This window comes from Bidens hawaiensis, unplaced genomic scaffold (assembly GCF_021521415.1).
Source record: "Bidens hawaiensis isolate Kalapana, Puna unplaced genomic scaffold, B.hawaiensis_p1.1 tig00049487_1, whole genome shotgun sequence".
Taxonomy (NCBI): Eukaryota; Viridiplantae; Streptophyta; class Magnoliopsida; order Asterales; family Asteraceae; genus Bidens; species Bidens hawaiensis.
This window is the reverse complement of record NW_027498856.1, coordinates 69,505-83,449: the sequence shown is the minus strand read 5'-3', so window position 1 is coordinate 83,449 and position 13,945 is coordinate 69,505. Positions and strand designations below refer to the sequence as shown.

Genomic DNA, 13,945 nt, shown 5'->3' with positions numbered 1-13,945 from the left:
TTAATCGAACTGGAATTCATATGTAAATTTTCAAATATACATATATATTACAAATTTTATATATAAAACTTTCAATTTTGACCGATTTTAGATAAATGGGGATTAACCGGCGACAGGTCGGTGGGTTAGCGACTAGCGATTAATCAGCGCCTAGTCGAGAGTTTAACAACCATGCCAGTCTTTATCTTTCTTCGTCAGTTATTATTGTTATTATTATTTGTTATTTTTAATTATAGAGCTTCTTCAATATGAATTTTTATATGTAACATGTGTTGTTGATCGTTTTGATTTACAGAGGATATGATTAACAAAAGTGGGAAACATAATTCAAAATCCTCAAAGAATCAATCAAAAACAGTGAGCTTCAACAAGGTTTCAAAAGCACATAAAAATGATCATTTGCCAATTCCGATTAACCTCAAAGCGTTTAGCTTGAGTGATCTCAAGACTGCTACCAAGAACTTCCGGCCCGATAGCCTTCTAGGTGAGGGCGGTTTTGGTCAGGTTTTTAAAGGGTGGGTTGATGAGACCACCCTTGCTCCGGCCAAACCAGGCACGGGGCTAGTGGTGGCTGTCAAGATACTGAAAGATGATAGCCGCCAAGGTCACCGCGAATGGCTTGTAAGTGGTCCCGTTTCGTTTGCTATGTTTGTTTCCTTTGTGTTTTCATAACCAGGCTGGTCATCCAACTGGCCATCTTTAGTTGCCCACTACTCGGACTAGTTTTAAAAAACAAGATTTTAGAAAACAACAGATAACGTCATAAATAATTTAAATTTATATATGTAAATATATAAGTAGTTAAAAACAAAAGATGAAACTACTTTTTCTTTATGTGTGGAGTTATAGAAAATAAGATTTTAAGAAGGAAATAAATTTGAAGAACATCTTTTAAATCCGGACCAACGACCGGCCCAATATGATGGTCCGACCCAAAACTGGACACTTTAAATGGAGGCGGTTTAAAAATACTCAATTTGGCTGGTTCACAAGAAATTGTGTTTTGATTTTTTTTTTCCTACTTGTAGACCGAGCTTGATTACATGGGGAGACTTCATCACAAAAATCTTGTTAAACTCATTGGCTACTGTTCAGATTGCGATAACCGCCTTTTAGTTTATGAGTTCATGCCAAAAGGATGCTTAGATAATCACTTGTTTAGAAGTGAGTATTACTTTCTTCATACTGATACCGCTTGTTTCATTTTGTGGGTCCGACGTCATAGAATGATACGTGACCCACAAAACATGAATACATAGTAAGATTTTATAGCATTTATTAAACAAATTATATATTTTATTTGTAGAAAGTGTTCAACCGATGCCATGGGCTACAAGGATGCACATCGCGGTTGATGTAGCACAAGGTTTATCGTTTTTGCATAGCCAAGAACCTTGTATCATATATCGTGATTTGAAGGCTTCCAACATTTTGCTAGATTCGGTGCATGCCTAAACTATTTCCCTTTTATGTTAAGATATAAAGCAAAGATATTCTTGTTTCCTATATTCTTATTAATGGTTTTTTTGTCATTGGATTACATAGGATTTTAACGCGAAGCTTTCAGATTTTGGTTTGGCAAGAAATGGTCCTGTTGGAGACAACACACACGTGTCTACTAGGGTTGTTGGAACCAACGGTTATGCTGCCCCAGAATATGTAGCAACAGGTACGAGTTTTTAATACATTGAACTATTGTGTAAAGTTACCTTTTACAAAACTTAATATTTTGTATGTAACATTATTAAATCGCAATCCCTAACACTTCTCTAACGCCTGATTATTTACATTATATATACGTTTCTTGTCTCTACATAAAATATATAAACAATGTACATACACATTCGACCTATTCACGTGTTACCTAATTTTAACAAGGCGATTTTTACACTATTCAGGGCATTTGACACCAAAAAACGACGTGTATAGTTTTGGGGTGGTCTTATTAGAACTGCTATCAGGAAGACGAGCCATATCCGACGAGAGAGCTGGTGGGGTAGAAGAGACATTGGTAGAATGGGTTAAACCGTTTCTAAGTGATACCAAACGGATTCTTAGAATCATGGACACACGACTCGGTGGTCAATACTCCAAGAAGAGTGCACAAGCCGTGGCTGCACTCGCATCAAAGTGTCTCCATAGTGACCACCGGTTCAGGCCGACTATGGCTGAGGTTCTTGCTACTTTACTAGATATTCAAAATGGTCAGAAAGATGTTTTGAGAGGTTCACCTGATCAACACCAACAAAAGTTTAGGAGTTTGAAGGAGATAAGTGTAGGTAAAATTTCAAGATGATGGTGTATATATGTTTGATGTACAACTCTTCATGCATGATGTGCAAGTTTTGTTGCATGATATACAAGTGATTGTAGATAATAACTCACACATGGGATGATAAGTAAAAAGTTCATAAAATCTTTATAGTTTGGCTAGTGGCTCGCGGTAAAGCTAAGTGGGCTTTGTGCTCGGGCGCGACCCGTGATGTTAGAGTATTGTTTTAAGCTATAGTGCATTGCGTGTTTAATATCAGTCGTTTTCTTTTATAAAACTTAATTTTACCACTTTGAGGTTGATTTTTAGGCCTCCTAGTGGTTTTCATATCTACGTATGTCTTGGGATGCTTATAATTTATAAACAATAGAATCCAAAACAATTGTCAAATCAAAGCAAGTCGGTCAATTTGACCAATTTAAAATTTATGTGGTTTACATATGGTTGGGTTTCCGTTTTTTTCTATTTAGGGGGTGTTTGGGATTGCTTATTTTCACCAACTTATAACTTATAAACTTTTTGAAAGTAATAAGGTGTTTGGGATTGCTTATATTATGAGAGGAAAAACCCCATAAGTTACACTTTTGTAACTTATTAACTTAATAAAAAGTTATAAGAAGGCAAAATAAGGAATCTCAAACACCCCCTTATTGTAAAGATGGTACATCAATATATGATTTTTTGACTCATTTTAAATTGGTCAACACACTTGATAAACATAAAATGCTTACCTTAAATTAATAAATTTAAGCATTAATTACTATTTAAGGAAATTATTAATACAACTAACTCTATACCTATCCTAGTCATGATACATTGAATCGTTCCAAAGCCAAACTATAGCCACCGCTACATTGAATAGAATTGTAATCATATGCATTTTTTTTAAGTGTTGCTGTCCATGAACATAGATTTTCTATAATTATGGTAGCCATTAAATCATGTTAAATTATCTATAACTAGCATCATATAACATGCGCTTCAAAGCGAGTTTGAAATGTAGATATGGGCATACGGCGTAACGGCGGGGTGGTTTTCAACGACTTTTTACATTAGTATTAACCTCGTTAACGTTGAAACTTGAAACATAATAAAAGTGTGTAGTTGACTGTCGATTTTTAATAAAGATTATATATTTAAGGGAAAGTTAACGTACAAATGAAATTAACATGTTAATTGTGATAATCAACATAATTATAATTACTCTACTTCTATATATAATTACTCTACTTGATTTTCACAATTAACACGTTAATTTTATTTGTATTTGATCCAAAACCTATATATTTATATGAACGTGAAGATAAAAATAAGATAAAAACTAATTCTAGAAATAAATGTAATTTAAAAATATATATTTTGTTATAAACTTAAAAAATTTAAAATATCCATTTAGTATTTTTCTTTTTTTAAGAAAAGAAAGAAACACATAAAAGGAAAATCAAAAAATAAAAAAAAAACTTGAAATTCAATTCTTTTTTTTATGTAATCAATTATTTGTTAAAAAAAACCCCACTTTTACATGATATTATATGAAGTAAACTGTGGTCAAGGTGTCAAAGTTGTTATTTCAATCTAATAATTAAATATTTGTATTCTCAGTATTTAAATAATGATATTTAAAGTTTTAATTTTGTTACAATCAAGTCCGTCATTAAACTTATTTAACTTATTTTGCTAAATGAAAAACATTTTGATCATTTTGCATTAGGCACAAGTCGTTATAGCAACATATACAACCAAAATTCCATAATCACTAATAATCTAAAAGTCAGCAATACCGATTATGTTCATATTACCCCTCCAAACGTTTCTATATGAATTCTTTTGTCGTGACACATTGTCAAGTAAATTATCTCAACTATTAATTATATATCTTAATCAAATTTTAACTTTATATTTTGATCATGAGTTTATAAAACATGTTAATGTAACACATGACAATAATCTCATAATATTGACATATCTTTTAATCATCATTTCAATGCATATAGGGACAAATATGGAGATATCAAAAACAATTTTCAAGTAAACTCTGTTTTCAATTAACCGCGATGATCACTCAAAATGTTTACCTAAGAAAGGAAATAAACTACGAATTTATTTGCTTCGTTTTATTCATCATCTTGATCAATGCATGAAAGATTTAACAAATATATTTGCATTCACACAATGGAGGACCCAAGCATTTTCCCCTAACTTTCAATCTCCCCTTTAAACGGGCACAATACTTATCACACTTTTTATCTTGACAAGGACCATCAACCCATGGAGCATAGAAACTACATACCTTGATATTTAACTTCATCTGGTTCTCACCACCTGATCAACACAACCAATAATTGGATTCTTAAGTTCATATATGTTAAAAACATATAATCTATATCTATACTATATATAACGTACGATATGAGGGCAAATTAAGACGCCTTAGTTTTAAGGGATATACAATCTATATAACATATGGTACCACATACAAAGCATGCTGAAGAAGGACAAAATGGTCTTTCAAACATAAAATCTCACAATTAAATCATATTAGCAAGTTTGATCCCTCATATTTTACTATATATTATTTTTTATTTTAATTTTAAACCAACTTTCCCTCACGATTTTTAAACGACTATAATTTTTTCACACGTTAATATTTTTTTTAAAAGTAACATCATAAAAACGAGAATTTTATTCTCTTTAATTTGAGTATGATATTGTTGTAGTTTTTTTTTCAATTAAAAAAATAACATTTTACGTATGGTTGTTCACAACTCGGTTTTGACGATTTTTAATTTAAACATGTGAAATCAGATGAAATCAGATTGCAGACAGTTTTTGTCTTAAAAAACAAACAGCACCCAAGTGAAAAAAGACACGAAACAAATTTGCACTTCACTATGACGCAAACATTACTTTTCACATCTCCATACTACCCAGCACACACCTAACACACGCACGCTTCCCACCCACACATCAATAGTGAAGTGTCCACCAAGACACACACCAAAAATGTACCCCGTCCCACCCTAAACCCTTTTTTTTTTCTTTTGGTTTAATATTGGTGGGTTTGAAAAAAAATGGTTTTAGGTGGCTGATTTTATGTTAAGTCATTTTAGGTAAGTTGCTATCTCAGAGAGTGAATTAGGGTGACACATCAGCAAACTTTCCAGGTAGTTGTTCATGTCATTGAACGTGTGAGATGGTAGGACATTGGGAAGCCTCTATCTCAAACAGAGTGTTTTGAATTGGATGAAGAATTTGTAAAATAGACATGCTAGTATGAAGAAAACCCCAATAAATAATAATAATAATAATAATAATAATAATAATATTAATAATAATAAATATAGTATTAGGATTAAAAATCATAAATTAATGATAATTTTCATGATAATTATAATAACAAAATTAAGTTAATTATAATAATAAACGTTCTAAATAATAATAATAATAAAGGTTAAATAATAATCCCTGTCTATTTGTTTAAATACGTATTATATATATTATATATGTTAAAATCATTTAATAATTTATTCTTCACTTTTATAAAATGCAAGACAAAAAAACAACAACAATACAATAAAATGCATTTAGCCTTAAAAACCACTTGAACTATTTTAAAAATATTGACTTGGAGATGAAGGTGATGCCACCATCCGATTTTGTATTGTGTTGTAGTTTCTTTGCCTAGCATTATATAAAAGTAAATCATAAATTATAAAATGATTTTACATATCATTATAACGATATTTAAATAAATAGACTGCGATTATTATTATGGTTTATTAATATTATTTAGAATATTTATTATAATAATAATTATTATTAATATTAACTTATGATTTTTGTTTATATCGTTATTACAAATATTAACATTAATGTATGATAATGTTGTTGTTGTTGTTATTATTTTATAAGGGTTTTTTTTACATTAACGTACATATTTTACAAATTGTTCACCCTATTCATAACCCTCTACTTGAGAATAGTCTTCCACATATAGGTGTCACCTACATCCGTCACCTAAAATAGCAACTTACTTAAAATCATTTAAAATAAAGTCAACCATTTAAAACCACTTCTTTTTTTACACGCTTGCCTATTTCAAGAAAAAAAAAAACTCATGTCTCAGAAGGACAAGGAATCGAATTGTGCATTATCAAATCTGGATTACAAAACCCATGAATCGGTCGTTGCTTCCATTGATGTGACAATCTCCGCTACTTCTAGGTTTTATTTTAATGTGGCAATCTATAAACAATAATCATATGATTAGCTATTATTGATAATAAAACAATTACATTATATAAAAATAACTGCATCAGTATGAGGAGCATGAGATCTTCCGGTGTTGGAACTGGAAGTACCGGTCAAGGTATATAGTAGGGACTCGTGTTGTAGCTCATTATATTTCTCTTGCACCCATCAATAAAAGAATATCCTAACTAGAGGTGCACAAATAGGGTATTAGAAAAACCTGGGTTCGGGTAAGGAACCGGGTTTGGGTATGATCCAGTATTGGAAAATCGGGTATTAGTAATACCCGGGTCGGGTTCGGGTCCGGATATTGGCTTGAAAAACCATACCCTATGTACCGGGTTCGGGTCGGGTATTGAACCGAGTCTTCAATACCCGGATATTTGAATACCCTATTTCCGGGTATTGAAAAAACCCGTTTTTTGAATATTTTAATACCCTATTCCGGGTCTTAAAAAAACCATTTTTCTGCAATGCTCTTGTGTTAACGGGCATGCTTCGTTTTTTTATCCTAACTCCATTTTTTTGCATATAACCTTAAAGTTCATTCAAACATATGTAAAAAACTAAACAAATGATATAAAAAGCATATATTTTATGTGTTTTAAATTGTTGTTTGTTATATCAAAAGGCGCTGCTCTAAATAAGTATCTATATCAAATATGCGCTTAAAAAAAGATCTGCTGTAGAGCGGCTATAAATCTGTGGGTATGCAAAAAACCCGGGTATGTTTACACAGACACATGTGTACAAACACTAATATCCGGGTATGCAAAAAGTCCAGTTCGGGTATGCAAAAAACCCAGTTCGGATATGGAAAAAACCCGGGTTTCAGGTATAACTAGAACCGGGTTTCGGGTATTATCTGGTTTATATCGAGTACGGGTTCGGGTTTCAGCATTGAAAATCATACCCTATCCGTACCCTACGGGTAGGATCGGGTATTAAAACCCCGGGTTTAAAAAAACCGATTCCGGGTTTTTTCGTGTCTGGTTCCATGTTCGGGTTTTTTGTGCACCTCTAATCCTAACGTCTGTCCAAGAGTGACAGCAAGCAATCTAATACTTTTATAAATAACTAGAAAATTTCCCCCGCACGTTGTGCGGCGAATTTTGATTTGTCTTGCATTTTAAGCAATATTGATTTAGCTTGTAACTATTGTTATGAAACCAACACACCGTATAGCTACCAAACATACATTTGAACTGGAATGTAAAAAAGAACGTTATTGTTGGTTACCAATACTTTATATTGTATTTTTTTTATGGTTTTTTCCCATGCATGAAGTTTATAAAGGATGTAACTAAATTATCTTGAAACAATAAAATAACCAAAGTTGTAAAAAACCTAAAAGAAAAAATAAAATCCCAAGTTTCGAAAGAAAGACTAAGCCAAGCATGTGTGGTTTTTAAGTTAACCAACTCACCTCTAGCCATTCAACCAAGTAATTCTAGATTTCCTTGGTTTAAGTAATAATCTTTTAGAATATACACAAAAAATAAAACTTAATAAATTACAATGGGTAACTGCAGTGCAAGAGTTTCGAACTTGAGTCCCACAAAGGAAGAGGAGAATAACATTAGGCAGCTTTACTGTGACCATTCTACCAAAGAGTGTTACTACTTCAGTTTCTCACCTTTAAAAATAAGGAAAATTCCCAAAATAGCCTTATTTTGAAAACATATTCTAGTTTTGTTCTCCAAACTTAATAATTTCAAAAATGATCCTCTCTAACTAATTTTTGACCATGTGTTAGGAAATCAAACACGTCTTTGACAACATGTTAGCGTAGCACGTCGTCAAAGACGCGTTAGATTTCCTAGCACATGGTTAAAGATGCTAACATGTCGTCAAAGACGCGTTAGATTTCCTAGTACATGGTTAAAGATGAGTTAGGCTTCCAAACACGTAGTCAAAGATATGTTAGCACCAAACGTATAGTCAAATATATGTTAGCTTTTTGTTTGTTTTTTTTATTATTATATTTTTATAACTAGTTTTACTTATATTTGTTTTTCTTTTATAACTTTTAATATATAAAAGTTTTATATTATTTCGAATATACTGACGAGAAATGTTTACTTTTATCTACGGACCGACATAAATTTTATTTAAAACCGAGCGGGGTCAAATTTTATTGAATATTTCGATATTGATTTGGCACGGCTTGAGTTTGAGTAATTTTATGTCGGTAAGTATGTAAAAGTAAGCATGTCTCGTCGGTATATTCGAAATAATATAAAACTTTTATATATTAAAAGTTATATAAGAAAAACAAATATAAATAAAATTAGTTATAAAAATATAATATTAAAAAAACAAACAAAAAGCTAACATATCTTTGACTATACGTTTGGTGCTAACATATCTTTGACTACGTGTTTGGAGGCCCAACTCATCCTCAACCATGTGTTAAGAAATCTAACACATCTTTGACGGCATGCTAGCGTCTTTAACCATGTGTTTGGAAATCTAACGCGTCTTTGACGACGTGTTATGCTAGCATGTCGTCAAAGACGTGTTAAATTTCCTAACACATGGTCAAAGATTAGTTAAAGAGGGCCGTTTTTGGAATTATTAAGTTTGGGAGACAAACCTAGAATCTATTTTCAAAATAAGGCTATTTTGGGAATTTTCCCTTAAAAATATATACCAGAAATAAGGGCACGCCATTTGCAATGCCTTTTCTTGCTTTCGAGGACCCCCTTCCGACAGGAGAAAAAATATTACGTCAATGCCAATTAACTGCCAATGATCTAGAGTTTCTAGCGATTACGACTATAAAGGGCAAGAGATGAATGAAAGACTCGTACTACAACTGCTGAAGAGAGATCAGAGCTAGTACTAGAGGAGCGATGGTGGACAAAAGAGCTCAGAGAGCAATGCTGCTAAGCAAATGGTACTTAAAATCTACGTTGCACCGAAACGCCAAAGGAGGTGGAGTCCTCGTCCCGGGGACGCGCCGGGGACGGAAACACCGGCGAAACACCGCCGAAACGTTTCCCGGCCGTTTCCAAAAATTGGGGACAGGTGTAATACGTATCTGGGCTTTGGGTGCGGCGTGTTCGAAGTTTCCGAAACGGAGATTCCAGCGCCGGAGCAGTAGGAAGAAGAAGGAAGAGATACTGACGGCTGTTAATTTTTTTTTAGGTTTAAAATAAGTTTAGGTTTATTTTAACATTTAACCCCTTCATGTTTCATTTGTATGAATTTTATCCTAAAAACTTTTAAACTTTTATATAAAAAGGTGTTTTCTCTTTAATCTAGTCTCTCTAGGTTTGTATATCTCATTTGTAACCCTAGATTTTAACTAACGTATTCAATTCTCAAACAATATATATATATATATATATATATATTGGACTTTGTTTAATATATTTGTATTTTTTTTTATTTTTTTTGCCATACCATTGCCGTACCCGTATCTTGGATTTTTGATTTTTGCCGTTTCCCGTACCCGTAACGTCCCCGTATCCTGTTCCTGTACCCGTTCCCGTGCTACTTAGCTTAAAATATTCCAAAAAAAACTCTCTGTGTCACCAGGAGTCAGCTTTAAAGATAATAACCATATGTCTTTGTTTTGAAACAGAACCTAGAGAAAACGAAATTCTAAAGCATTGAAAGCGGATCCAAAATGATGGATTTCGGGCCTGGAGTTGGGCTAAACAAACAAAATTAAATCATTGTATTTGGGCTCATCAAGGCCTTTCTGTGGGCCGTTTTTAGGCCTCAACTCCGGGTTTTCAAACATTTGCATTTGTGTTTTCTACCTTCTAGCATTCATTGATCCAAATAAAGTCTCAATATCCATAATTCCATATGGGGTTTAATAGTACGTTCATGCAATCTTCCATAACACTAGGTGTGTTGTCGATCCAACTATCCAATGTATTGTGTTTAAAGACTAATGACCTACTCCTAAATTCACTGAACATGTCTATTACAGGATTGAATCGTCGGCCTCCAAAGAGAGGAGGCGTATATTACACTACCAAATATCATTGGGTCAAATGTCATTTGATAACTATCCAAGATATTAATCAACGATCTTAGACTAGGTATTGATTGCTCCATTTGCTTGTGCCACTGTTGGTATTGTTTGTCGATAGGTTGAACAATGAGGTTTTTTTTTTTATAAATTTTGGGTGAAAAGTATTTATTAATGGATTATTTAAAATATATTTACCAAAATGAGTTTTTGTTAAGTTGAGAATAACACTCATTTTGATAAATATTTTATAAATAACCTATTTTTATAAATATCTTTGTCACTAACGCATTTAAAGGGAAAAAAAAAAACAAATACCTTAATTGTGTTGCTAAAAAAACAAATGCTTTATCAATGTTGTTAAAACCTGACCAAATGGTATGGTGGCAAATGGCAAGTGATGGTTAAATCAAAGAATCGCTTAACCATTTTTATTTTGTTTTTTAATATCTATTTGAATCACTAACATGCTACTGGCCTATTCAATCAATTTTTATTTCGCTCTCAAAAGGAAACTCATCATACTTGAAAAACTCTTTGATCCAATCTAAAGCCCTCTATTTTTTTTTATCACATATAGGACTTAAACCCAATAATTAAATTAAAGTATTTGAATACCTAATTTCAACCAGTTAGGCTAATGATCGCTGCAATCACTTAACTAGTTGGAAGTTGGAGCATTTTTAAGCAAACAAAATTTTCAAAATAACTTTTTTTTATAAGATTTGACCTTAGGAATTTTTTTTTTTGTGGGGTGGGGGGAACCTTCTAGGTGGTTTAGAAGACCCTTTGTATTTATAGGTGGTTTGTTTATTTTATTTTATTTTATTTTTTGTAAAATAGATAACTCGTTAAGGAGGGGGGGGAGCTACGAGTTTAACCACCAACATAAACTCACAATGGGGGGCAGCGAGTTTAAAGGAATCCTGACAAAACTTTTAAACTTGTAAGGGGGGGGGGGATCGAGGTCTGAATACATCAAATCACTTCAAAAATTACTCATGTTTTTATTCTATGCATATGTTTAGAGTAGGAATCTTACAACCCATTTGCAAATCATATGTTTTTTATTCTCTCTGTATATTTTATATATCAAATCATTCCCCGTGCTGGTGTTGAATGAATATAGGTCTAGTTAAGAAAAGTATAGTTAGTGGTGGAGCCACATGGTGCCCACCGGGTTCGGCCATCAATTTTTATTTTATACTAGCAGCCAGGAGAGCCCGCGCGTTGCGGCGGGTAAACTTTGTTGTTGCGATGCAACGAGAATTTAGTGGCATCGGTTCGGTTTGTTATGATACGGTATTAATAGGTTTCATTAAGATCAGTTTATAGCATAATAAGGGTCAAAGAGGCATTTGAAGCAGTGGTTGGTTATACCAAACAACCTTTAAACAAGTCAAAGGGCTGCAAATTCGTTTTGTTATAGGGTACAGTTTTGGAATCAATTAGTCACAACGCAAATCAAATAAAGAATTAATTCATCTTCGGGTAAAAAATTGTGGCTACAGGTTTATTAGCATCAAAGGACAATGTCAGGTTTGTTGATACAAAAAGAATTGTTAACGGGTCAGGTGACGGGTATTTGCTAACCAAGCAACTAACAAACGGGCTAGGTTTGAATTTAGCAGATCCAATAATTGGAAAGAATAAAATAATAATCAACTTCAGGCTAAATAAAACAAATTTCAAATGAATATTTCTTGAGAGAAAAAAGTCCCGAAATAATGTCAAATCACTACAAATTTTTTGGATGTTTTATGCAATAAAGCTTTAAAATGCATCCTTACTACAGCAACCCGATTGGTGATTTGTTGAGCCATAGGGAATAAATGAACTCCTATAGTTTTGCATTTACAGTAACCTGCTCCGGTATATTCAGTAAATCAATTATTTTAAAAGTAAAAAAATGTTTATATACATTTATCACACATTTAGTACATACCTTGTAGTGTAATGATTCAATCTTCTCATGTGTTTGGTTCGCATCAGTTGTTTCATACAACGTTCTTTATCTGCTCAAGTCAGCGGCAACTCTTCTGTTACGTTTGTCTTCACATATTTATATACATTTTAATCAAAGAAGCATATAAGTTGGAGATATCTATAGCTTCAAAATATGTAAAATTTTCAAGTCATAGCTGCACTTCGAGGTCAATAAGACTACATAAGATCCTCAACAGGTTGTGTGTCACCATATAAGCTCTCTTTGACCCGTTTAGAAGTCAACTCCATCAAAAGCTAAATATCAAGTTTCTACACGACAACCCCGTTAGCCAACTAACCCGTTTAAAATATTGAACTGTTACTCGAATGACATGTTTAAAAGTTGACCCGTTTAGAACTTTAACCCGTTACCGGACGTGACCGTTTAAATTTTGACCCGTTTTTCACCCGTTAGCCAACTGACCCGTTTAAAATATTGGCCTGTTACCCGAATGACCTGTTTGAAATTTGACCCGTTTAGAACTTTAACCCGTTACCTGACCACACTTAATGTTAAAGAAAGTAAAAAGTAGCATTAAAAGTAATCTACGACGATGACCAATATTAAAATTTGAGTAATTTTTGTAACAAGTGTGAGTGAAAGGTGGTCTTTATTGAGTGAAACATTCCCTAAAAATTATAAACTCTTATTAACTATAAAACATCAACTATTTATCTAGAGACAATTGACAAGAATCAGTTGTTAACCGTAGCCGTTAGGCAACTGTCATCCAAATTAAGAGCTATAATAACCCAAAAATCCCACATTGGTCCAAAAATGCAATAAATTGATTCTGAGTGAACAACCTGTATAAAGAGTTCCAATTTTCACCCATTAGCCAACTGACCCGTTTAAAATATTGAACTGTTACCTGAATGACGTGTTTTAAATTTGACCCATTTAGAACTTTAACCCATTATCTGACCAGACCGTTTAAAAATGTGACCCATTTTTTACACGTTAGCCAACTGACCTGTTTAAAATATTGAACTGTTAACCAAGTGACCTGTTTGAAATTTAGCCCGTTACCTGACCAGACTGTTTAAAAATTTGGCCCGTTACCCAACCGAGCCAATTAAAAATGTCCCAAAAGTTAACCGTGTGACCCAATTTTGTAGAAGCTTCCAATTTTAAATAACTAAATATATGGCTCTGAACCTTAAGTACTCTCTGTAAGACAAATGATTGTGCTTCGATTAAGCATAATAACTAAAAAACTGTAATGAGAAGGTAAAACCATAACCTGAAACAACCGATAGACAAAGAGTCAGAAAGAAAGAAAATAAGATAAGCGCAACTTTCATACCTCCAAACTGATGTTGACGCTGGAGCCTATTATCAACAACTGCACTTTTCATAAGTAAATTGAAACCTGTCAATTTCTAGAAGCTGTCCTTTTTTTTAACATTTGCAAATATCCAAAAATAGTTATAAAAGATATCCATAT

At 32.8% G+C, this 13,945-nt stretch overlaps 1 protein-coding gene across 1 annotated transcript; it reads left to right on the top strand.

Moving 5' to 3' along the window:
• The first annotated feature begins 290 nt into the window (after window positions 1-290).
• On the top strand, window positions 291-2,298 carry LOC143598052 (putative serine/threonine-protein kinase PBL3). The gene is made up of 5 exons (XM_077076372.1): window positions 291-621; window positions 1,029-1,164; window positions 1,307-1,443; window positions 1,546-1,669; window positions 1,899-2,298. The coding sequence occupies exons 1-5, from the start codon at window positions 301-303 to the stop codon at window positions 2,294-2,296; spliced, it is 1,116 nt and encodes a 371-aa protein (XP_076932487.1). The 5' UTR covers window positions 291-300; the 3' UTR covers window positions 2,297-2,298.
• Window positions 2,299-13,945: the final 11,647 nt, after the last annotated feature.

Coding starts and splice junctions, on each gene's coding strand:
- LOC143598052 (XM_077076372.1), top strand. CDS start 301: ATGATTAACAAAAGTGGGAAACATAATTCAAAATCCTCAAAGAATCAA. Junction 622..1,028: donor AAGGTCACCGCGAATGGCTT/GTAAGTGGTCCC, acceptor TCCTACTTGTAG/ACCGAGCTTGATTACATGGG. Junction 1,165..1,306: donor AGATAATCACTTGTTTAGAA/GTGAGTATTACT, acceptor TTTTATTTGTAG/AAAGTGTTCAACCGATGCCA.